General features: G+C 47.4%; 1 protein-coding gene across 3 annotated transcripts in view; it reads left to right on the top strand.

Annotated features, from left to right (window-relative positions):
* Positions 1–24,487, top strand: part of NRP2 (neuropilin 2) — an 89,154-nt gene that overhangs the window by 44,342 nt on the left and 20,325 nt on the right. For all 3 annotated transcript variants that reach the window (XM_050339873.1, XM_050339872.1, XM_050339874.1), the window contains 8 exons: positions 1,347–1,491; positions 1,796–2,145; positions 3,240–3,384; positions 7,109–7,225; positions 9,730–9,882; positions 19,406–19,668; positions 21,720–21,816; positions 24,279–24,320. In XM_050339873.1, the coding sequence (XP_050195830.1) occupies positions 1,347–1,491; positions 1,796–2,145; positions 3,240–3,384; positions 7,109–7,225; positions 9,730–9,882; positions 19,406–19,668; positions 21,720–21,816; positions 24,279–24,320 (1,312 nt within the window). The remainder of the gene's footprint in view (positions 1–1,346; positions 1,492–1,795; positions 2,146–3,239; positions 3,385–7,108; positions 7,226–9,729; positions 9,883–19,405; positions 19,669–21,719; positions 21,817–24,278; positions 24,321–24,487) is intronic.

Raw genomic sequence — 24,487 nt, 5'->3', positions numbered from 1 at the left:
AGATTTGCAAACAAGTCTCTCTGTGGGGTGGCTGCTCCCTGCCTTGAAGGAGTGCCATTGTCCCAGGCTGGGCAGTGATGTGCAGGATCAGCCCAGAGCTAACCGGGGTCCTGCAAACAGCCATCGTCCCTCCCTGTAAACACCCTGGTGGGCTGGATCCTGAGAGAAGAGCGGTAACATGTGCTGTCTGCAAGCCTAGAGCCACAGGAGGCTTATAAAATGCTTCTTAAGTGCTATTTAAGGCAAGAGGCCAGGGTACTGCCTCACCCCTTTTTCTGTCCTGGATCACAGGGATCTGCAGTTGAATCGTTTGGCTCTTGCCTCCAACAGGAGATTGGTGCCAGAGATTACACTATCCTGCTTTCCTCTGAGATAAACTTAGTGGGAGCTCCTGTGCTTAGCACGCATATGCGTGGTAGGAGCCTGCAGAAGAACCCAGCCAATAACTCAGTGTGGATGTGGCTCCTGGCTGAGACCGAGGATGCTCTAGCCCTGTCCTGAAGAGCCTTCGTGCTTGGAGGGAGAGCCAGCAATGCCTGCAGCCTCAGTCTGTGAGCTATAGAGCTTTATGCTGGGGCAGAGAACGGGCTGAAAATTATCCTTGGGTTCAGTATTTCCTTTTCTTCCCTGCTATGGCTTTGCAGCCTGAAACAGAAACACAAGTATGCAGTCCTTGTCCGGTCTATTAAAAAAATGGGCAGAAGGGGTGGATCTAACATCCATCTGGTAGTTATTGATTATGGCCATCTGGTAAGGCAGCAGCCTTTTCATACTCCGTGGGATCATAAACTCTCCCAAAAAGCTGTCTCTGTGTGGTGGGCTGTCTCTGTGTGGCAGGGTGCATGTGTGCAGGAGAGGCAGAGGCAAGGGGCTGGCTGAGGCAGCAGCTTGTCACCCCAGGCAGAGGTGGTATCCTCCTTGCTCACATCACTGCTTGCACATGATATTTTGTGGTGGAGCTCAGTGCAAGGATGTGTCAGGATGTCAGCCTGTTTACCCGTGGAGGGGAGGCGAGATCTCTCACTGCGTTTGGGGACACCGGGTCATTTGTGTTGGAGCAGCTCTAGGTTTGGGGGCAAGCTCAAAGCAGCTGAGGACTGATAGTCCAAGGTGCCTTGGGGCGCTGCAGTGGGGCAGCAAGCTCTCCGGTGTCTTGCCTGATAGGTGAGTCCATCCATCATACTGTCCTGCCAGTGGCTCAGATCTCCCTGCCACCCCCTGAGTGCTTGCCCTGGTTGGAATCTGTCCCCGACCAGAAAGCCTCTCCTTGGTTTTCCCTGCTGAGATTATTTTAACTGCTGATCTGGTGAGGATGTAACAGTATTTGTGCCTCCTCTCCCTTGCAGACATTTCAGGCCAACGAGGATGCCACAGAGGTGGTTCTCAACAAGATCCACAGCCCGCTGCTCACACGCTTCGTGCGCATCCGTCCCCAGACCTGGCACAATGGCATCGCCCTGAGGCTGGAGCTGTATGGCTGCCGCATCACTGGTGAGCGTCCCCTCCTCCCCTTGGCCTCAGACCCTCCTTTCTGTCCCTACAACAGCCTGTCCTGGGATTCCATCCCTTGCTACTGTCATGGCTGCTTGGGGTGGGAATTGTGACACTTTGAGCAGCATGGAGGCACCTATGGTGTGGGATGCACTTGGAGGGACAGGCACCCAGGTCCTGGCTGCAAAGGGGGAAATGCCCAGTGTTGGTGTTGGTTTAGTGTCCAGAGCTTAAAGCTGTGGAGAGAACCACCAGCACCTCCCTTCATCAGCTCTGACTATTCATGTTCTTTCCTTCCCTGCAGATTCACCCTGCTCCAACTTGCTGGGAATGCTTTCTGGCCTCATTCCTGACTCGCAGATCTCTGCCTCTTCCATCCGAGGCTACGACTGGTCTCCCAGCATGGCCCGCCTGGTGAGCAGCCGCTCGGGCTGGTTTCCCCGCATCCCCCAAGCCCAGCCTGGGGAGGAGTGGCTGCAGGTGGACCTTGGTGTCCCGAAGAATATCAAAGGCGTCATTATTCAGGGGGCTCGTGGAGGGGACAGTGTGACCACCACTGAGTCCCGATCCTTTGTGAAGAAGTTTAAGGTGGCCTACAGCATGAATGGAAAGGACTGGGACTTCATCCAGGACCCCAAAACAATGCAAGCCAAGGTAGGCACTGTCTGGTACAGCTGCAAAACAGGGTATGTTTCTGCTAGCTTCAGTCTGCCCAATGGGATATTGGGAAATAGGCTGTCCACTCCCACAGAGACCTTGGGAGTTTGGGTTGTCGCCATGAAATCCCAGGTTGTGTCCCCTGGTGCTGCTCCCCATCTGTCCTAGAGGCTGTGGGTTCCACCTTGCCCCAGGGATGGCAATTTTCATTTCCTTCTGTGGACCAGGTATGGGGATGTGGACATCACCTTCTGGTTCTCCCAGCTCCTGCAGGTCAGAGCCCACAAGATGGTGTGTTCAATTACGTTTGACGCAAACTAATTAAGTATTTTAAGAGGAAAGATGTGGCTGTCATGCTGTGCACCTCTGAAAGAGGAAGATGAATTACAACTTCTCTCTGGGAAATTTACGATATCTGAAGTCTCTTTGCCACACTGAGGTGACCCTGAAATTCCCCATATTTTTCCTATATCGTTGGAATTCCCCATAATCTTTCTGCTTAGTGGTATGAAGTGGTAGGGGGCCTGAGGAATAAATGAATTCTCTGCTACTGCATGCTCTGTTTTTATGCAAACTCATCTGCTTAAAATTTAGGTAAGTTTTATTTTTTCCTGATCCTACAAATGAGGGCTGATGCTATCTATAGCCCTCTGTTTATTCCCCACAGACTTTAGTTCGTGCGTGTGAGCTGAAAAGCATCAGTACTTGGACTGTGAAGAAAACCCAGCATTTATGCTATCTTAGAACATGCAGTAGCTTCTTTATTTACCAAAGGATGAATCTGATCTCATTTATATGTGAAGTTAGTGGATATTCCCCAGACTTCCCCTGCATGGATTAGATCAAGAATCTGACCTCTGGATTCTGAGCAGAAGCCAGGGGAGATTGTGCAAGTTTCTTAGAAATAGCCTGTCTTGTCCTCTTGAGACTGGGAAGGAACAGCCCAATTTCTGTTCAGCTGGGCTCGATGGCCAGGAGTTGGAGAGCCAAACTATTTCAAACCGTGACTACGTCCTGCCAGACACAAAATAACGAGGTTTGACTGAGAGCATGTGAGATGCACATATCTCTTGCCTTTTCTCTCTCTGTAGCTTTTTGAAGGCAACATCCACTATGATATCCCTGAAGTCCGAAGGTTTGACCCTGTTCCTGCACAGTACATCCGAGTGCACCCAGAGAGGTGGTCCCCAGCGGGAATAGGAATGCGTCTGGAGGTGCTGGGCTGTGACTGGACAGGTAGGAACCCCTACATCTCTGCCCACTGGCTGCACTGGGGCCACATCAGGCACTAAACCAGCAAGGTGCAAACTTAAGGTTATTTCTCCTCCCGCTGCCCTAGCTCGGGGCCGTGCCGTGGCAGGGAGACTGCAGCCATGAAGTCAGAACTTGCAGGGTGGCTTGGTCCCATCTTTTTATTTTCACCTTGAAAAGAACTGGCTGTGATGCAGGATGTAGCAGCAATGCATGGACTCCGTTCCAAGCTTTCACACAGAGCCCCGTGCAGAATTTGTCCCCAACTCCTTTCACACACCTTTCAGATATTTTATCTGGATGTTGAGCAGCCTTTCCCAGTCATGTGTGTTAGAGAACATTTGGGCTATCTGGTCCCAATAAGTAAGACAAAAAGTAGGAAGAGAAGCAGAGGTGCAGAAGAGGGGTGCAGTGACCAGTACAGGTATCTTGAGCTGCCTCAATAAGGCTTTGCTGTAAAAACAATGGTCCCTTTATTACTGAACCCACTGTGAAAACCCTTTTGCAGACAAGGCTGGGGATTTAACTCTGTGACATCTCTAAGACCAGGGAAGTTTTTTCACTTTTGACCACCTGTTTTTCAGACATGGTATGCCTTGCAGCCACCACTGTTTTTAATACAGAGATGAAAACTGTCTAACACACTCACTGGGATCAGTAGAGGTTATGCCTCTAACCCTCTGAGGCTCAGTGGTGATGATTGCTCCATAGTTTCATCCCCAAAAGCAAAAAATGCACCCAACAGGTCATTTGGTCTGATGCTAACTTTTCAGTGCCAGAGGCTAGTTGCCCCATTTTTTAATCTATTTTATTTTTTAATAATCTGCTTAAATCTGAATCTGGTCTCCAGATGTCAATGATAAAGAAGTATGATTTCCATTTTATAAATACATCTGTAGAAGGCATTTTCTTGTAGGAATTCCCATTCTAGAAAGCTTAAAAGGCACAGAGCTTTTGTGGAGTCTTTACTGCCATTTCCTCCTGTGATATGCCCCAAGATGCATTACAGTCTCTTAACAGCAAATCACAACAACACACGTACACACAATGAATAATGATAATTTGTCACTTTTGAAGTCAGTGGTAAATATCCTCCTCGACTGGGAATCCATGGTAAATTATCCAAACTTTAAATCAAGATTAGATCTTAATTTAAATCTTACAACATCTTAATAAGTTGTGGGAGAAGTAGGTGCCATGGTTTTCATGCAAGCAACGGCAGCTGAGGCTCTGTGATGAAGTGATTGGGCAGCTCCCACATTGCTGCTTTCTGCAGCTTCCAGGAGTCTCCAGCTGCCAGATCTGTGCAGACTATTGCTGGCTGGTGCATCACAGCACTGCATCACTGCCATAAAGGGAGGCAGTCACACAAGACCTCCAACCAGGCGCTTGTCAGCCCTTCCACTGCACTCCTCCAAATTAGAGAGTAAGAAGGGTTTGTTGTCCTCAACTTCTTGTGCTGTTTTTGGTCCAAATTTTCTATTACATCTACGTCCATGCTCAGTTTCAATATCAGTAGCAACAGCCCATGTTTTTTTCCAGGCAGGGTGCTTTATGGTCATTTCCCAGTCTGGGTAGTAATTTGCACTTTGTAATGTTTAAAACTCAACTGCCAAATTACAAATATCCATAGCTTTATTAATCTACAGACATTCAGCCTTGTAATCAGAGCAGGGCTTGTAATCTTGTGGATTCACCATGTCATAAAAGGCATTTATATCCCTGATGCAACCTGGGGAGCAGAGATAGCCCATGGCATTATCTGCATGCTTAATCCAGGCTGGCTACATGCAGCAGTCCTTGACGACAGCAAGATACAGCCCTCCTTTGCTGGGAGGACCCAGGCATGTTACAGATCTGACTGCAAAAACCCAGGCAATCGCACTTGCTTGGGAACAAGATTAGGAGATGGTTTAAAACAATCTGATTAAAAATATTTTCAAGTTAGGGTCTAAGCCCATGCGTGCCCCGCCCAGCTGCTTCTATTTCTTATCAGCAATAAACATCTTAATTACTGAGTTAAACAGGTAACAGCCACAACTGGGCTCAAAACTAGTTGGCTAGTAACTCAATAATTGGGAAGCAGGCAGTCAGCAATTGGCTTCTTTCAAGGACCTGCCAAAATTTTTCCTCAGAAGAGTAGAGAATGATGAATGTTCACTTGCAGCTGGGTTTCTCTCCTTTGAAGTTCGAAACATCTGGTTTCAATTGCTCAGTGACTTTGCATTTTGATTAGCAGTTACCACCAGTCACAGAGACACTTGCAGGGCAGGGAGGGAGAGAAAGCGAGCAAGCGAGACCTCTCTTCTTCACTTTCCATTTCACACATGACGCTGTCCTGCCTGCTATTTTCATTATCTCTTGTAACCATCGTGTTGCGGCTCTGCCATGGTAACTGATTTTTCAAGATATATTTCTGCGGCTTGTCCAGGGCAATGCAACACTGTTGATTTACATCCGCTCAGCATCTGTGTCCCATATGGGACTTGGCTTTCAAGGTCCTTCCACATTGTCACATTTCAGCCATAAATCTCAATATACAGGAACAACAACCTAAAAAAATGTACCAGCTCTAAATAATTCGCAGCTTTTGATATGTTGCCTTCACCTGCTGCTTTTTCTTTTCTTTTCTTTTTTTATGACATTTTTCTGTGCCTGGCTGCTTGCAATTTGCTTCTTGGTTGCATTTGGAGTTTTATGGGGTTGTAACAAATTTGAACTTACAAATTAAAAGACTTTGAGGTTATTTGGTATTTTATCCTGAACAAAAGACAGCCACTGGGAAAAAAAAAAAAAAAAAAGGTAAAAAAAACCACGGAGAGTTTATGTACAACATGTTTAATAACAGGAAAATGAAAGGGCTGAAAGGAACCTATGGAAAATATTCAATGTATTTAGCCATTTCCTCCTGCTTAAGGCTTTATTAAATGATATCCTGAAGGGTGCCGACAAAGAAACACAATCACACATAACTGAGCAAAGCTGGTCTTTTTAAAAGTGGAAAGAATCAAGCCTGCTGTACTCCACTTAATGCACCCATAAAAGGAGAGTTTGCTGGAACCTAATGTCATTTGCTGTTGATCTTAATATCCTTCTCTTTCTTGCTTAAATTTCCCCTGACACCTGCTTGGAGGTTGTTTCACATGGGCCACATTGGAGAAAGGGAAATTGGACAGAGACCCTTTGAAGGCATAGTCAGGAGCCTGAAGTGTGAAACCAGATGCTTTCTGCAGTGAGCCAGAGCACACTAGGGGATCCTCTGGGTCCGTTTGCGGTTACATCATTTGTGGGTTTGAGTGACTTGTTTTATAAATTGGCACAATTGTTGGGAATGTTGTGTGTGTTTTTTTAACGTGTCATATGCCCTCATGAAAGAAAAGGATGTTCTGCCTGTGATCTCACTTATCCAGTAATGACAGCTAAGTGGATTGCCAACACCAGTGCAGACTGTAGATTAAAAAATTAAGAGGAAAAAGTAGTGTGTCCGAGGGGAACTCCAAATCCATAGAACTCCCATATGGAAACACACAGTTCACTTGAAGTTCAAACCATGCTGACATTTGTAGCACGTGGAAATTTCATGGTATTCTTGTTTTATCTCTTCCTGCCATTTTAAGAACATGAGAAAAAGACTTTTTCTTTTGTTTCATACTACCTTGGCTTCTTGTACAGTCTGTTGCAAACAGCATCTCTACTCCTTTTCTTTCAGATGTAAAGCCCACTGCAGAGACACTGGTGCCCACCTTGAAGAGCGAAGAGACCACCACCCCATACCCAACTGATGAAGAAGCAACTGAGTGTGGTGATAGCTGTGGAGACGAGGAGGGTATGTATCAGAGCAGCACATCTTTATCTCAATAAGTGATGGGTTAAGAGCTAAGCAAATACTCTTATCTCTGTATTAGCTCCTATACATAGGGCTGATTCCTGGAAAGCTTAGAGTAATATTATTATTGATAGGCCAGGATAAGAAAAAAAAAACCAAACCAACCCATAAACAAAACCTGCCAAAATCTGATAAGTTACATCAAGGCAGGATGGAAGAGCAAGAGATAGCAACTAATTCTGTCCCTACGGTCCAAGTCACAAAGAGCTGCTCACTCAGCCTCCTTACTTGACCTGAAGAAACTCACTTAGTGCCCTGTTTAGAGTCACCTGCATTTCAGATCCCCTTGGCTGGATGTCATAAATTCAGAAGGTGATTCGGAGGACAGATTCAGACTGCCTGGTATGCAGGGCTCCTTTGCAGAAGTCCCAACTGTGGGAGTAAATCACGTTTATCAAAGACTGATGTCCTGAACGCTTATCTGTATCAGCAGCTTAAAAGTTAGGAGGACAGCCTGGGCTCCTTGTGCAGGCAGCAGAGAGAGGAACACTAACACTCTAGGCAGGATTTCATCCACATAGTCTTAGATGGCTGTCAGATGTACAGGAAATGGTTTGGTGTCTGTGGCACTTGCCTGGCTCTTCTGACTATGGAAGAGGCCAAATGTTAGTTTGGACTACATGCTGTGCTTGTTAAGAGCGAGTGCTTGGAGAGGCTAATCTCTGCCTCAGATCCCTACCTGTACAAGCAGACATCATATTCTTCTGCTCCTTGCAAGGGTGATGTGAGCATCTAAAGCTTGTGAAATGTCCAGATGAAGAGAATAGGGCTTGGCAGAACTGAGCAAGGTTAGTTGTACAGTGCAGTGTGCAGGAGATGCAACTCCCCTGGGCACAACAGTAGAGCCTGGACCTCATGACCGGAGCATTTACACAAGAACTTCAACACTAACTATCCTTTGAGATAGCTCCTAGGACTTCTGTCACTTCAGCTTTCAGTCCCAGAGGAAAAATTAATGGGTTTTAAATAAATAAATTTTAAAAAGAACATTAATTGGCTTTTTCACACTTCCCATAGGGATTCTGCTGTAGTTCAGTTCTGGAAATGCAAGTTGCAGAAGTAGCTCAAAGGGCCTGATTCTCATTGCTTTGCCTCTGTGATAAGGCAACTGTTGAGACACTTGGGAAACTGCTGAGAGGAAATTTAGGCCAGTAATAGTCTCTGCAACAACACGATTCCTGGGTGCAGTCCAGGGCAAGAGAGCAAGCGGAGTATGCTGTGGAGCGTGGAACCAGCCTCCCTGTCAGCTTCCCTCATATTTAGCAACAATTTTCATTCTCATACTCCATAAAACAATGAGTGTGTTTCTCTGGACAGTCAGATTTATGACAGCCAAACAGAAACAATGCTACTCTCCAGGGTATGAGATTAGATTGGAATAAAAGGATCCATGATCTGCATTGTTTTATTTTGGAGTGGGAGCATGTAAAAAAAAAGCCCTCTGCCCCTTGCAGCAAAGTTCCCTTGATGGCTATCACTTGAGTCACTCACCTCCTTCTGGCTATCGCCCACTTTGTGGGCACTGTGATTTAAAACTTCCTCTTTGCTCGGGAATAACCTGGCCTATAATTAGGCTCAGACGTGCGTGTCCGCTGAGTGCTTGGGATGGATTCAGACCATTTCTGGAGCCTTCATGACTGCTTCCCTCAACCAAGGGAGCCAGCAGCTGGCTCACTGTTACATGCAGCCCCTGGCATGTGCCCGCCTGCCCATAGCCCTGTCTCTGCAGGAAAGCTCTCCAGAGCTTTCAAAGCTGTTGTCACAGGGGAATTAGCTCTGCTCCTGTTTCACAGATGAGAAGTTCAATGACTCTCCCAAAGACCATGAGTCCATAGCAGAGCTGGAAATAGAGGCTGTCTCCTTTCACTCAGGATCCAAAAGCTTGAGCTCGTGGTGGCCCCACATTTTCCCTGGTAGCATTTCCATGAGAAGGTAGGAAGCGGTGAGTGACAGCTCTCCACTTTGACAGACAGCTCCCGTCTGGTGCAAGTGGCTAGATCTGTCACTCAGGAGCTGGGTTTCTGGAGCACTTGAGATTTTCCTTTTGGAGTCAGAGCAGGAACTGCTGAGCATGGGGCACTCAGGAAGCACTCTTCCCTGACATTTAAAAAGGTATTTAATATTGACCACTTTAGGGGATGAAGAGAAGGTTCTTAGATTAGAGTCTGGAGGTATTTGGTACTTGCTTTTATATTTGCTTAGTTTGGTGGATTAGCCACAGGACATGGTGTGAACATTTTGATGATACAGAACTTAAGGCTGATCCTTGGAGCTGAGGAAATGTGAGATAGGTTAAAAGCATCAGTATGAGTGAGATTTCATGCTTTCTTCAATATTGATGGCTTGCCAGCTATTTTAGTTTTCAGTCGGTTTTTAATAGCAACCCTTCATGGGTAGGTCATTTTTTAATCCAACTTTATTTTGCTTCTCTTTCTTTTTATAAGATTTCCAGCTCCCTGCGAACTTTAACTGCAATTTTGATCTTCCTGAAGACCTCTGTGGTTGGTCACACGACTTGGCAACCGGTTACACGTGGTCTTTTCAGCCTGCAAGCACCTGGATTGGCAACTCTGAACCAAGCCCTGAGACTGTGCCTGGTAAGATGGTTAATACCAAAGCAGGGAAGAGGGAGTTGATGGGGCTTTCTCCACGTGAACAGTATAAATAATTATTGCACAGCTATCGTGAGTTTTGAAGGCTGTGAAGAGCTGAACATTTTCTTTTATGGAAGCTCTCAGATGCTTTGCTGTATGGTTCATGATTTATTTATAGGACTGTGACCACTGGCACTGAATTATACTAACTGTTCTCTTGAGATAGCCTTGAATGCAGCAGTGGGTTTTGAACCCCCTGTGACTGTGAACGTTTAGCCCAGGCTTTCTTCCACATCCTCACCCAAATGTCCTCTGTAGGATTCAATGCTTTTTCCCCAGAATACATTTCTTCCTCCCGTATGTTTCTCAGATTGCCTATAGTCTTCAGCTGTTCTGTACTCTGAGCTTGCATAAACTAGATTTCAGTCTCCTCCAAGTGAAGGATTAGCTAAGCCCTAAGAATGCTGAAAATGTCATCTTCTTGCTGTTTGACTTTTTTTCTCTTCCATGCTTTGGAAGCAGAAGATTTGCATGAGTGTGGCAGAGCCTAATTTATGGAGGACCTTACTGAGATGTGCTGGCATGGGTTGGAAGGGAGTCTGCCCCTTGCAATATGGTTGATAAATCAAGTTTTTCAGCTTCACATGTTGGAACTCACTCTGGGACTAGTGCACTTTCCGTATCCCTCATTGACTTTGTGGCATGGTTGTCTTGAAGAACATTTGCCAGTTTCCTCATAACAGTAGACTGCGTCACTGCAGCATCACTTCACTATCAGTCACTGCCCGTGAAACTTAAAGACTCCCCCCAGGGGAGCTGGCTGATCTTACCTGTACTCAGCTCTGCCCTGATGCCTGGTGATTCCAGTGTCTGCATGTCATGCTCCCAGGGAGCTGTGCATGCCGTGGGCTCCTCCTCGCCCTCCCCTTGGTAAGGTTGAGTCTCGAGATGCAAACATTCAGGCGAACCTGTTAGCCACCTGGCAGAGTCGCTGGCCAGATTGGCAGTGCTGCCAGCCAGTTGGAAAGCCATGCAGCCAACACCTGGTAGGCAGTGCTAAAGAGGAAAATATGTATTCCAGAAACATATGGGAAGAGGAGAATCTGCTACATCTCCACACACAAATCACCCCCACACAAATGCACACATCATTTCTCTCTTCAGCTCCTGAGGTGCTCAGTTTTTTTCTAAGAGACACGGTAATGCTGTAAGTGCAGCCCATATGGACATCTGACGAATTCTTTGGCGTGGCATAGGGACACAGTGTCTGCTATGGAGAAAAATATTTTCATATTTCAAGTGTTTATCTCTTCAGCCTTTGAGTGCTTTAGAAGATTAATATCTGGAACTCAGTGGAGCCTCAGGCAATAGGAGAGAACACTTACAGCCAGCCCCAGACTTAATAACCCTCCCCATCTCATTCTCTGTAATAATGTTTAATTAATATAAGTCTCCTGCAAGTAGGATAAAAATTACTTATTTTTATAACTCAGACTCAATTTTTCATTTCATTTCCTCTCCCTCGAGTCTCCCTACAATTAGTTGGCCATAGTTTCTTAGAAGACTCTGTTGTAGCCCAGGAGAGGCTGGCGCTGCCTCAGACAGCTCAGCGTGCAGTTCTGTCTTTTACACTTCTTCTACTTCTCCTTTTTCTCAGTTATGAATTGCAAAGTCTCATCGCTGGGGCTGGGGATTATTGTGCTGCTGAGTTCAGTAATCTGTTTTTGTGTGAGTGGGGAGAGCTCTCCCTGACAGTGCTGTGCAGAGTCAGGCACCGAAGCAGCGTTGGGGTGCAGGCAGGCACTCAGGCACTGCTGGCAAGTCACGGGCTGTACGGGCAAAGGAAAAGGACGAGGTAGTGGCTCCAGGGGGCTGAAGTGACTTGCCCATAGCAAGCGGAGGAAGTCAGCAGCAGACACCAGTGTGCTCTCCTGGCATCTGTGCCACTGCCTTGCCCACGCAGCACAGGGCTGCAGAGGGGTCAGAATGCAAAGGCATCACTGCTATGCCTCTCTTTGGTCCTGCTCTTAGAAATTAAGAAGATATGACACAAAAGGAAGCAACTATTTGCTTTTTTCCTCCCTGCGCAGCTTTTAAAAGCAACTCTAGAAACATGAAAAAGAGGCAATGCCAGCTCCTTGGTGGGGACAGAATCAAAGCATTGTTTGGTTCACACTCCCCCATTCTTCCCCTGCCTTTCCCTCGTGCTCCCTCCAGCACTTTTTTCTACTCAGAAAATTCATGCTTAGACTCCAGGGAGCAAGGAATGAAAAGCCGTTGTTCGGGGTGGTCTTTACTTGTGAATTCCCCACCCTGGGGTAAGCAGTTGGGTGAAGGAGAGCAGCTGTGCTTGGTTAGAGACAGGGCAAAAGCTAACGGGAACTCAAAGCTGCTGGAGGCCAATTTGCTCTGATTTAAAGGTGCTGGCCCTGGCTAGAGGCCTGGCTGCTCCGCAGTAGCAAGGAAGTATGCTGTGCCTTTAAGAGCCATGTGGAATGTGTTTCTGCTTCTTTTGAAAATGGCAAAACAAAAATTAAAATTAAAAGGGAAAAAATAATAATGAAAGGAGGAGCCCTGGCTCAGTCTACATAAGAGAGAGGGGGAAGGAAATGACCATGGTGAAATATCCTCTGTGAGACACTTGATTAGAAAAGTCTGCTGAGAGACAGGCCTGAGTTCCTCAGATATCTCCCAATTTCATTTTATGCATTGTATGCAATTCCTCCTTGTCTTTGGCACAGAGAACTTCTCAAGACTGACAAGACACCCACTGCTCTCATTCCACTATTTTTATTTCCAAGATACTCTTTCAGGCAGCTCTGCATTTCTTTTTTTAGCCCTGTGTTCCTTGGGCTCTTCGCACCATGGATTAACTCCAGCATCCTTTCCTGCAGTCTCCCATTACACGTCTGGGGACCTCATTGGTGAAAGTGAACTCAAAGTGCCCAGCTCAGCAGAAGCCCAGCATGGTTCCAACTGCTACCTGCCCTTTGCAAGTCTAGAAAATATCACTGGCTCCCTTTTCCATGCCCCCACAAGAGATTGCCTGGATTTTTCCCTCTGTGGACTTTAAGATGCTTCCCATCCCTAGAAAGATTCCCCTTAGCTGCACCTAGCAAGCTTCAAGGAGCAACAAGTTCAGGTTTCAATGAGATTTCATTCCCCCGAGTGCTGCACGCAATGGCAGGATGCCATTGGTGTCAAGATAAAGGTCTTAAGACCTGAAAATAAATCTGAGTTTATAACTTGGGCACCTCAACTCTTCACCATCTTTGAATTTCAGTGGAGTCTTGATCCTAAAGGGTGTAAAGATCCTGGGTCATCTCCTTAGGTGGTAGGTGTGATTGCATTGCTCTCAGTGACGCTACACTAATAAGCCAGCAGTGAAAAGCTGGAATGGGTGTGGTTTGCCTATTTTTTTTCCTTCTCTTTTCTTGCAGTGCTTAAGTAAATACCTTGTGGTCCTAGAAGAGCACTGCGGGGTCCGCAGCTTTACCATGTACTGCTTCTCATTTGGGCGAGCACGGCGCCAGGGTCAGAGCCCTGGCAGCGTTGTGAACCCCGTGTTGTTTGGATGTTGGCAGCTGTACATGCACGCAATAAAGGAAGCACTTTTAACCTTGCAGCTCTCCTGACCACACAGCTCTTGGGCTGGGCTGCAAAACCCACTGAGAGCTTCTCTTGTGGGCCACAGCCTGGCTGGCTTTGAGGGTGAGGAATGCTGCTCGTTTGGGTTGTGGGCACTGCAGGGAAAGGTTTATTTGTTTCAAAGTGTTTTCAGCAGAGGAGTGTTTGTAGTGCTCTGAAGTTTCGTAAGAGCTTATTTTTTAAGAGAAACAAATGTTGAGCTGGTTTTAAGCTGATGGTGACCCCTTACCATTCTTGTGTTTTTCCCATGAGATCTTTAAAAGGGAAAGTTTCATATTTTTCCTGCAGTCCATGAGAACTGCTGCCTGAAGGCCTTGATTCTACTGTGTCCAAACCAGCAGAAAAGTTTTCATGGTGTTAACAAGCAGGGCTGGACTGAACTGGGTCTGCACTTACTCTCATGAGAATCTCAGGGCTTGTGCCTTGGGGACACATTTTGACCTCAAGGGTCAATCCTGTCTCCTTTGAAGTAGGAGGGAGTTTTATATGTGGGGTAGCGTGAAAGTCAAGCACTTCTGTGCAATGAGTGAGCAGCTGCACACTGTGGGAAGGAGACCACATAGCTAGCTCTGTCTCTCCTCAGTCCCCTCATGTGTGGTGCAGATTGCCTCTCAGCAAAGCTGAGGTACAGGTCTCTCCTGACTCTTGTTTGCACAGTGAGGACAGCAAATGCTGAAGTCCTTTGTGCCCTGGCCACCCCGCAGCATGGTAGAGCTGGGACACCCCAGCACCTCACAGGAGATTTGCTGAGTGTCAGCTGGGCTGTGGGAGTTCCTGGCTGCAGGCTAGGGCCAGCCTGTGGCTGTCTTTGTGTCCGTACTGTCTTTCTTGAGAGAATGGGGTATGGCCATGGTCTGTCCCTGCATTTCCAGCAAAGCTCCCACTCACTTGGGAGCTGGAGGCAGAGAAGAAACCATTCCTCTAGGGCTCACCCATTTGTTCACTGCTTGCCTGAGTCTTTAGTCACTTTTTGGACCCAAACACCAGTGACACACACTGCATAAAAAACCAGGCTGGAATGCTCTCTGGTAAACAAGCCACCACCATCTCTCAAACCTTAGTGTGGGCACCACTCTGTCGCTTCGCAGCAGTGCCTCAGCAGCCTGTGAGTCACAGCCCCTGATTTGGGAAAGCGAGTGCAGGCACGAGCAAGCAGCAATGAGCAGACTGTGCAGTGGAAGTGGTTGATGCCCGCAGTTGCGCATGCACAAACGCTGGGCACAGGTGGGTCTGCACACACCCTTACATGTAGGGGCATGCAGGGTGCCAGCTGGGCTGCCAGAGGATGGAGTATGAAGCTCAGTGACAGGCAGCTCACTTAGCATAAATGTCAGGCTCTAATTGGCATTTGATTTGTCAGGGACACTGTGCCCTCCCTGTGCTCCTGTAGGACTCACAGTTACACAGTGCTGTTGAGGACGTGAGGCTTAACTGAGAGGATGTAATGGCTAGTCCATTAGAAAGGCTCCGGAGAGCAGGCGAAAAGATTGGTTCTGGGCAAGTGTGGGACTTTATGCCTTTTGAAGGACTGATTTAGAGACTGAAATGGCAAGGACTTGGCAGGCTAATTAACACATAATCAAAATTGAGGGGATTTTCCAGCAGACACAATGATCTAGTTAATATAAATATTAGCTTTATGGAGGATTGACTTCATTTGGTAAATGAAAGTCTGTCACTGAGGAGAGGCCTGTTACTGAAATTACAGCAGCAGCCTTTTAAGGTGAATTTGCATGATTTGCCAAAAAAATTAAAAATATAATAACTATCCAATTTCAATCTGCATATTCATGCAGCTGCCATTCCCTTGCTACCAGACCACCCAGTCATGAGGGGATCAGAGAGGATCTGCTTCCCGGGAATGGCAAAAGCTGAAGCAGCCTCCAACTCACATGGCCCAGAGGAATGGCAGGATCAGGCCCCCCTGGGATGTCCCCTTGTCCGTGACACAGCATGGTTGGGGTGGTATTTGGGGCTATGCAGGCAGCAGACCCTGCCTGGAGCTGCGCTGTCACCTATGGGATTTGACAGATGAGGTGGCTGTTGGAGTGTGGTGTTGCCACTAAAGCACACCGTGAAATAAGCTCTGCAATGAAGAAGAGTGCAGTGACCTTTGGAGGGACGTAAGTGAAGGCAATTCAGCGTGGTCCCTCCATGGGAGCGGCAGCTGTAATTCAACAATATCCAGTGAGGGGGAAATGCGGAGGGCATCTCAAATCTCAGTAGTTGCTTGTGTACTTGCTGCCCAACATGTTTTGCTGGAACACCTCCAGATGTGCTGCTGAGATTCATGAGGGAAAGTGCTTTCCTTGGGAGACAGGGTGAAACGTGCAGGACCCAAGCACAGGCAGGCTGACCTTGCAGAGGGAGTGGCTGCTGTATCTTGTGCTTGCAGCCTGACCCAAACTGTGAGGCTTCATCCCCCGCTGCCCTTAATGTCCTCTCAGATGGCTTCCTGGCAGGAGGGGACAGGTGCGCCAAGAGGAAACTGCATGGGCCAGATGGTTGGTTTGCAGACCCCAGCTGGTGATTTATCTGGGACTCGCTGCCATACACATATGAGGGGCTCTGCCGTCATCTGGCTGGGGTGGTTCCATGTTCACACTACTGGCTCCCCTACATCCAGATGATCCCATAAATCTTCCATGAGATTTATGCCATAGCTCAGTTGCAAAAGAGTGGTAAAATGCCTGAGCAGGTTTGTCCTGCCTTTTTTGAGCCAGTGCTTTGAACTACCAGTGCCGGTTCTGTGGGGGATATAGCTGTCATGTTAGCTGGAATAGAGACTGCAAAGCAAAGTTCTGGGAAAGAGATTAAAATGCATTTCTGATCCTGGAAGAATTGATCAGCTCATCGTTGCAAAGCTCCCTTCAAGTGTTTTAACAGGGAAAATCAGCCTTTCAGGTGCTTTCTGTGCCAAAGGCTTCCATCTACTCTATCAAACAGAGTGACTACTGGAACCACCAGGCTCCCACATGCTGTTCCAACAATTAGCTCCACTGTGCCCTTATTCACTCAGTCTCAGCAAATTCGTGGGGCTTTTCCAAAGGTCCAGCTAGCCATTAGAGTGATCCAGCCACTTCATCTTCAAATGACATAGAAAGTCACGCCTGCTTGTGCTCAGCTTTTCACTCCAGAAACTGGTACCAGGAGTGAGAGCGTGTGGTGCCCCAACCCAGTGCTACTTGCAGCGGAGCAGCTGGATTCATCACCTGAAGACTGAGCCTTCTCACAGCCCTTGGGACTACCAGTAAGGCCTGGAGAGCTCTGTGGGCCCCAGTAAGAATTGGGCAGGGAGCACAGGAGATGGAGGGTTCCTGGGCTCCAAAAGATCCTGTGTGGCTGAGAGGAGCATTGGTTTTGGCTGTAGTTGGGGAGTTATTTTCATTTGGCAGTCTAATAAGAATGGGAACAAACAGAAGGGCGGTGTCAACCCTGGCAGGAGGGATGTGATTCAGACGCACACAGGCTCTGCTGCTGAAGTGGCAGAGGCAGCAACACTGGGTCCCACCAGCTCCCAGGGTGCAGACCATGGGAGGTATCCAGCTGCACAATTAGCATAGTCCCCTGTGGTCAGCTGTAGGCTTTGGGTGGATCTAAGGATGGCTCACATCCCTGCACTCAGACAGGCTGCCTAGGCTGCCAAAGGTTGGTCCTGAACTTTGAGAATCTGGATTTGATCATTCTTGAGCCTGGCTGGTGCTTTTATTAAAGATTTGCCCGTGAGACCATGTCAGCTGTGAGATAAGTGTATGACCACATTCTGATTTTCTCTCTTGTTTGTTGTTGCTGTTTTTTCTTCTTGTTGCTTTTTTATTTGAAGAGGCTTGTAGTGAATTACAAAAAGAGGATTTTAATTCAGGAGACCTTGATGACTTATTATGCCTTATCGCTCCTTAGGCATGGAGTACAGCTTGTTCTTTTTTTTTTCTTCTTCCACTTGTTTATCTCCCACATCTCCTCCTCCACTACTACCACTCTGAGGTAAATCACAAGAACACTCCTCCATTAGAGAACGGCATGGTACTTTTTCAAGTGATTCACTCAAGCAGGAGTGGGCAAACACACTTTCATCTTTTTTCTGCTACTGTTTGTTGGTGTGAAGTGCTAAGTGGCCCAGGTACATTTCACAGGTACTGAAAAATATTTCTAAAAAATGTAGCTCTTTCTTTATGTGGCCAGGGACAGATTTGTCCTTCATACAGTAAAATCAGTGAAAGTTCATAGGAGTGGATACACTGTTGAAATATTTTGATCATACATCCCAGGAGTTGACTGATGTCAGATATTCCTGTTGTCTTGTCCTAAATTTATTTTAGAAACCAGCTCACAGTGGTTGGTTTCAGTTCTCTGGCAGTGACAAACTTGCAGCAGGGCCAGGGCCATTGATAGGTCTCCTCTGGGCTGGGATCACCTGATTGCTGAGCAGCAGTGAGGTCAGCTGCCATTTTCTGGGTAGGACCTGTCTTTCAATGGATTCCAAGTTCGAGTCTCTCTGGTTTAAGTTTTGAAGGTGTTCTGAGTGTGTTTTGCAAACATTCTGAGTGCAAATGCTGCTGTTCTTGCCATTGCTATGGGCACTGAAGCTGCTGAGGGAGCAGGGCAAGCAGGAGGCAAGCTGCTGCTCAGAGCCTTGCCCATCAAGCAAAACAGCAAGCACAGCAGGTTAAGATATGGGCAAAGGAAGCAACCCTTCATTGTGATCCTGGGGCAGAGATAACCCTCCTAGGCTGCAGGAGGGCTGGCACATTCTGGCAGGAAGCACTAGTGGCACTTGCCCACTGTCTAGCAAGAGCAGTGTACTGTCTGTGCATCCCTCTGTTGAGCAAAATGCAAAATCCAGCAATATCTGTAGTTGGCCTGTCTGTATCCCCTTGCACTGCAGGCACTGCAGTCGGAGCAACACAAGGGACTCTGTCCTGACATTGGTCATGATGGGGGGACAGGTAAGGATCGCTTCAGCTTGCCTTGGCTTTCAGTCTGTGCTAAGGGACTTCAGACATCCAAGCAGCAAATGGGAAACTCCTTGAGGAGGCTTCTCATCAGAGAGGGCTGGAAACCACTGATTCCAGATGAAGTCAGCTATGCCCTGGGATTTGTATCCATGAGCTCTGCTGCTATTGGTATTCAGATCAAATATCTCCAGTTCCAGTCTCAGCCTTAAACTTCCCCTGGGATATCAAACGTATCAAATCTCCTCTCCAAGGACTGACAAAAAGCATGGCACAATTTAAATGTAGTATTAAAGCAAGTGAACCCTCTGCTGTATTGTTTATCAGCTACCTTCAAGTTTGCAACCACCCAGTCGTCACCTGTGCATGCTTCACTCACTGGGACCATGTCCTTCCTCTGTGCTGTGCTTTAGAGGCTCTTTTCCTGCATTATGGAAAAATTGAGAGCCAGGGTTTCATTTTGTTGTGTGTGTCCTCAAAACAAGAAGAGTTTTCAGCACCAGCGTTTAGAAAAACCCACCTCAGGCTTGTTCACTGAGCAAGCTCCCAGAAGAATAATACACATACCCCCTGCCAATGCAATTATCGTGGCATCACTTGTTCTGACAATAGCTTGCTCCTGCTCTTTAACTTCTCCTAACTATGTCAGTCTTCGTCTTAGCGCTTTCTGGTTTTGCTGTTGGTCTCCTACCAGAGGGTGGTGGCTGGAGAGGGAAGTGTACTGCTCGATGCCTTGCCTGGGCTGCACAGGGTGCAGCGGTGGCACAGGTGGAGGGGCATACAGAGGGTGCCGGTGTGAGACCCCACTTCTGCAGGCATGGGGCTGCCCTGCCATCCAGCACTGCCAAAGCCACCTGGCAGGACGTGAGACCCTTGTTGCCAGTGGCTGCAGAAAATAATATAATGGTGTTTTCCTCTCTGAACAGATGTCAAGAACTACCTGCAGCTGCAAAGCAGCGGAAGACGGGAAGGACAGCGAGCCCGACTCATCAGTCCCACCATCTACCTGCCCCAGAGCGCTGTCTGCATGGTTTTCCAGTACCAGGCATGGGGCAGCAATGGGGTGATGCTACGGGTCTGGAGGGAAGCCAGCCAGGAGCACAAGGCACTGTGGGTCATCACAGAGGACCAAGGGGAGGAGTGGAGGGAAGGTCGCATCATCTTGCCAAGCTACGACATGGAGTACCGGGTAAGATGCTCAGGAAAGGTGTGCTAGACCAGGTAGACATCTCCAGCATCTTGATTTCAGTGTTTCAGAGCCAGGGCCCATTCATCATTAGAGAATGTGGCTGTTTTCATTGTGTTTCTGAAGTTGCCATAGTAACAAAACGACACTGTTTGTTATTCTAAGAGTGCCTGTCTTCTGCACAGACTTGGGCCTTTGTTCAGCCTGTTGCCTTTTATATTCCTCAGATCTCCCACTTCGCAAATACTCTCCGTTGTTGTTTTTTTTCACTTTGTTTTGTGCATTTCCTCCAACTGATGGTCATCAGATAGTCTGACCAGAGGCAGGCGTTCAGCTCTAGGGAGCAAACCCTGCACCGGGAGAACTGGGAAGCTGGGACAGAGCAGAGCCAACTCTTAAGGGTGTCAGCAAACAGCCATTCTCCAGCCTCAGCTGCAAGTGCTGACATGGGAGAAGGAAGAGGGAACGTGAGCTTGTTTGTAATTCCACTTCTCGGATACCATAGACCAGATGAGAGGGCTGGGTGCAGTGCTGTGGGATCAAGGCCCTGTCCCACAGTCAGGAGATCAGTGGAAGAGAGGGGATGAGATGAAGGGAGGAAGGGAGCTGTGCTGCTCGCCACAGCCGCCTGAGCCCCTCTGGCGCAGCTGTACCAGCACCCCGTGGAGAGGCTGCTGCTTCCAGGAGCATCTTTGGCAAGGTTAGCCCTTCTGGGCAGAGTACTGTTTGCCAGAGAGCCAGGGCTACTGTTGTCACTTGCTAATGAGCATCAGCACAGCATCCAGCACCCTCCTACGGAGAAGGAAACATACTTGCAGGCACTTTAATGACTACCCCGGTGGGGAGCCGTGCTCCAGCCAGATCCCAGCCCTGACCTTGACCCAGGATGCTGCAGCTGTCAGGCCACTGACCCCTCCAAACTGCTGCTTCCTGTGTGGCTTGATGGCCCGCGGTTGGGACCCACAGCTCAAACACTCCATCCCCTGCACAGTCAGATGCCCAGCCCTTCAGGGAGGTGTCCCTGGCAGGCTGATGTGGATCCCAGGCACCCCAGATGAAAGGGGGCACCTAATATGGGGAGAGGAAGTTTGTGAAATACATGGCCCTAAGAAATTGTTTGGACCCTTAGAATCATAGCATCACTAAGGTTGGAAAAGACAACCAAGATCATCAAGTCCAGCCGTTAACTCAGGCACCACCTTGTTCAGGACGAAACCATATCTTCAAGTGCCACACCCACGTGGTTCCAGGGATGGTGATTCCACCACTTTCCAGGGCAGCCTATTCCAATGCCTTGAGAGCAGGCAAGGAGATAAAAAGCAAAAGCTTTGCATTGGAGCTGCGTGTCTAGTTCGCTTGTATGGGTTTGGCTTTTTAATAAAATACTGGTAAACACAATATGCCTATATAAGAATGATGGGCACTGGCTGACTACTTTATGTGTTAAACATGAATATACCAGCATTAGCTGAATAACGGCATCATTATGTAAATACTGCAAGTGTCTCCACTCAGCAGTTCTTACAGCTAACGACTCTACTTATTTTCGTAAATATATTTTGCCTGTGATTAAGTAGGAATAAATTGACCCTTCTCCTCTTAACATTTCAATACTTCTTATGTAATGTTGCTGGGAACATCACTTTACAGTTAATGTAGCTGTGCATTTTGTGTCCTTCCCTTCCTTTTTCTGATCATAGTCTGGTTGATACCATGGGCCAAAGCTGCTGCAACTCAGTGTTATGCCACCTGAACCATTTGTGTAAGGGCCAGGGGGGTTCACTGAGTCTTTATTCCTTATAAGAAGCACTTAAGTGAACAAAATCAAGCCAAGTGCTGCCAGGTAAAGATCTTTCTGCCAAACCCATCCCTGCACATCAGATTTCCCTGGGGAAGGGGTGACAGAGGCAGGGCAAGGAAGCAGGACTAGACTCAAGTGATCCACAGGTATGCAGGGAAAGCCAGGAGCAGATTTCCCCTACTTTCCCTTGGGAACAGCAACCACTCTCTGCTTCCCAGCTCAGCACTGACATTTCTGTCCCAATTTCTCACAGATTGTGTTTGAGGGATTTATACGCAATGGCCACTCAGGAGAGCTCGCCCTTGATGACATCCGGCTCGGCACTGACATCCCGCTGGAGAACTGCATGGGTATGTGCTGCATCCAGCCACGGGGTCAGGGATGGGGGTGGGGGCAGCTGGGGCTGGAAGGCCTTTGCTCACAAGGTGTCAGTGGGACACCTCTCCTGTGCTTGAGTTACCAGGAGTTTCTGAATCTCAGCTGGGACATCCCTTGCCCATAAAGGAAATGAGGGGGACTCAGTCTCTGGGGGACGGGGGCTCTGCGTTGGTGTGAGAGGACAGAAGCACATGTCTCTGCCACGCAAAGCCAAAAGAGCAGCGCTGACGGTTACTGGGGACTATTCTGTGTGATAAGGACATACACTGAATTTAAAAGGAAAGCGCTTGACAAAAGAAACCAGCTGTCAGTCAGTATTACATGCTTAGAGGGGCCGATGAGTTCAAAAGGAGTCTTCTCTAACAAGAAAGAAAATAGCAGAGGGGTTTTACAGCAATGTTAACAGAATAACAAAGGAAATTTTTGTCCTAGAATTCACTGTTCCTCAAACCAGGCCAAAAGCCAGGTGGAATAATTCAATGTAAAAGACAGAGAGGACTTGGGGAAAAAAAAAAAAAGGTAGCAAAAAAAGTGTGTCCAGCAGTTTGCTGGTGGAGCCATTGCCCTGCCCTTCTCCTCTAGCTGGCATGTCCATGCAGGCACTCTGATGGCTCTGGTTGCCATCTAGCTTGGGTGTGGATTTAGGGGTATCCCAGTGGAGCATGGGACCAGCAGTATTAAATTAGAGGGATCTGCGCTGAGACCTGCCCAAAGTAACTAGGTCCTGCTCTTCCACACGACCTGGGGGAGGCATGTTTTACTGCTGAACACCTGCAAGGTGTCCAACCCATCCTGAAGGTAATGGAAAAAGTCAGTGGAGCAGAGCCTCTCTCCCTTTTGGGCTTTGAAAGGCCCCGTTCAAGGAAGCTGCTTTCCTCTCCCCCACCAAGGAAGGATCCCAGTGCCTCCTTACTCAAACACTCTCTTCAAAAAGGTGTTTCTCAGGGGAGGAAGCACCAGACAAATTGTGCTTGAGAAAGGCTGGTCCCATCGCTTGCCACCGTGTGCAGACAAGCAATGGTGAAGACGGTGCAGGAACCAGCACTGATAATAGAACAGAGGACTAGGACTGCCCCAGAAATGCTCTTGAGTGCTATCAGTCCCAGTTTCTTTGATGCTTTGAACTCTGCTGGTCTCCCATCTGCCAAAGGAGCTAATACTTCAGATGTCAAATTCCCTGTATTTAAGGCTTGACTGTGGTGTTTTAATCCCTTGCCTTCTATGGCATTAAAGAGAAGCAAGACCAATGATTAACACTAATAGCATTTTCTATCTAACTTCTTTTGAGCTCAGCAATTCACCTATCTCCAGTGTTACTGCATCTCGGGCCTCATGAACCTAAAGCTTAATATTTTAAAAACAAAAGCATTAATAAATTACAAAGTTTCAAGCATTGCCAGCCCTAAAAATAACACCAAACTGCTACACAAAATTATTTTCCCAGTCTAGGAGGTTGAATGTGGATCTTATAACCCATAAGGAACATTTGTTTCAGATCACTTCCAGCAAAGGGGTCCCACTGCAAACTTTAATATAACGAAAGGGTCATTTCTGATTTCACCAAAATAATAATGAAATGGTAGAGATGCAGTGCTGCTCTCTCTCTGTCAGAGCCATGAAAATAGCTGACTCCAGCACAAGCTACTGTCTTTTCAGACATAATCCTTGGAAGTAATCTGATTCCTTTTTAGCATGAAAGAACGCTAATAAGTCACAATAATTTTTTTCCTTTGACAAATGTGTCATTCGCATTTTGAACCCGAGTGATGATTTCCTAACACTCAGTACAGCCAGTCTGCTTCTGTGACTCACAGGCATAATGCAGAAGTAATCTAAAAATAATCAAAAGTCTATTACTCCTGCAAGAAAGTAATCAGTAGTAAGTACCAATTATTGCTTTTCAGATCCAGTAATTTGTAGTAGATTACATCTTCAAAGTATCTAAAAAGAAGGAAAAAAATCACTTGCCTTTGTTTCTCGTCACTGTGAGATGGAGGGCAGCATGGCATCACTGCCCAGAAGTAACATAGTTCCCGTATGAATAATGGGTGCCAGAGTTGAGCCAGAAACCAAACCACTTTGGGAAATTTAGGGGGTTTCAGGGTTTCATCACTGGGCCAGGTGAGGCTTTGTCATTGGATGACTCAGACCAGCCAGGATTGATCCAAATGACCCTCAACCTCAGACATATTTTTCTCTGAAGTCTGTGGCTAAGTCAAAGTTTATTGCATCTGGCTGGTCCCCAGCTGAGACGGGTTTCTCCCTATCCTGGTGAAGTTGGCTGACTCTCTGTGCTGTTCCCAGTGAGTGGCTTCTGTGGGACACAGCCCCATGCCTGCTCTGCTTGGCCATTGCAAATCAACAGAGACATGAACAAGCGGCCTTGTGTGTAATACTCCCCTCTCTAATACCAGTTTTTATTTGTCCTCTGCAGAACCCATCACGGCTTTCCCAGGTGAAAACTCCTACTTTCCAGGTAAAACTGCACTTCTCTCGGTGGTTTTATTCTGCTGGCATGGGCTTTTACATCGAAGGAAAGCAATGTGTGTGCTTGTACAAACAGCAAATGATCTGAGCACTGAAATGGCAAGTGTGTACTAAACCTCCCCCACCAAAGCAGCAGAAGGTGGCACCCTCTGACTC

The sequence above is a fragment of the Myiozetetes cayanensis genome, unplaced genomic scaffold, assembly GCF_022539395.1.
Source record: "Myiozetetes cayanensis isolate MyiCay16 unplaced genomic scaffold, myiCay2020 scf9, whole genome shotgun sequence".
NCBI lineage: Eukaryota > Metazoa > Chordata > Aves > Passeriformes > Tyrannidae > Myiozetetes > Myiozetetes cayanensis.
The sequence above is the reverse complement of the archived record's forward strand: the minus strand, read 5'-3'. Positions and strand labels throughout refer to the sequence as shown.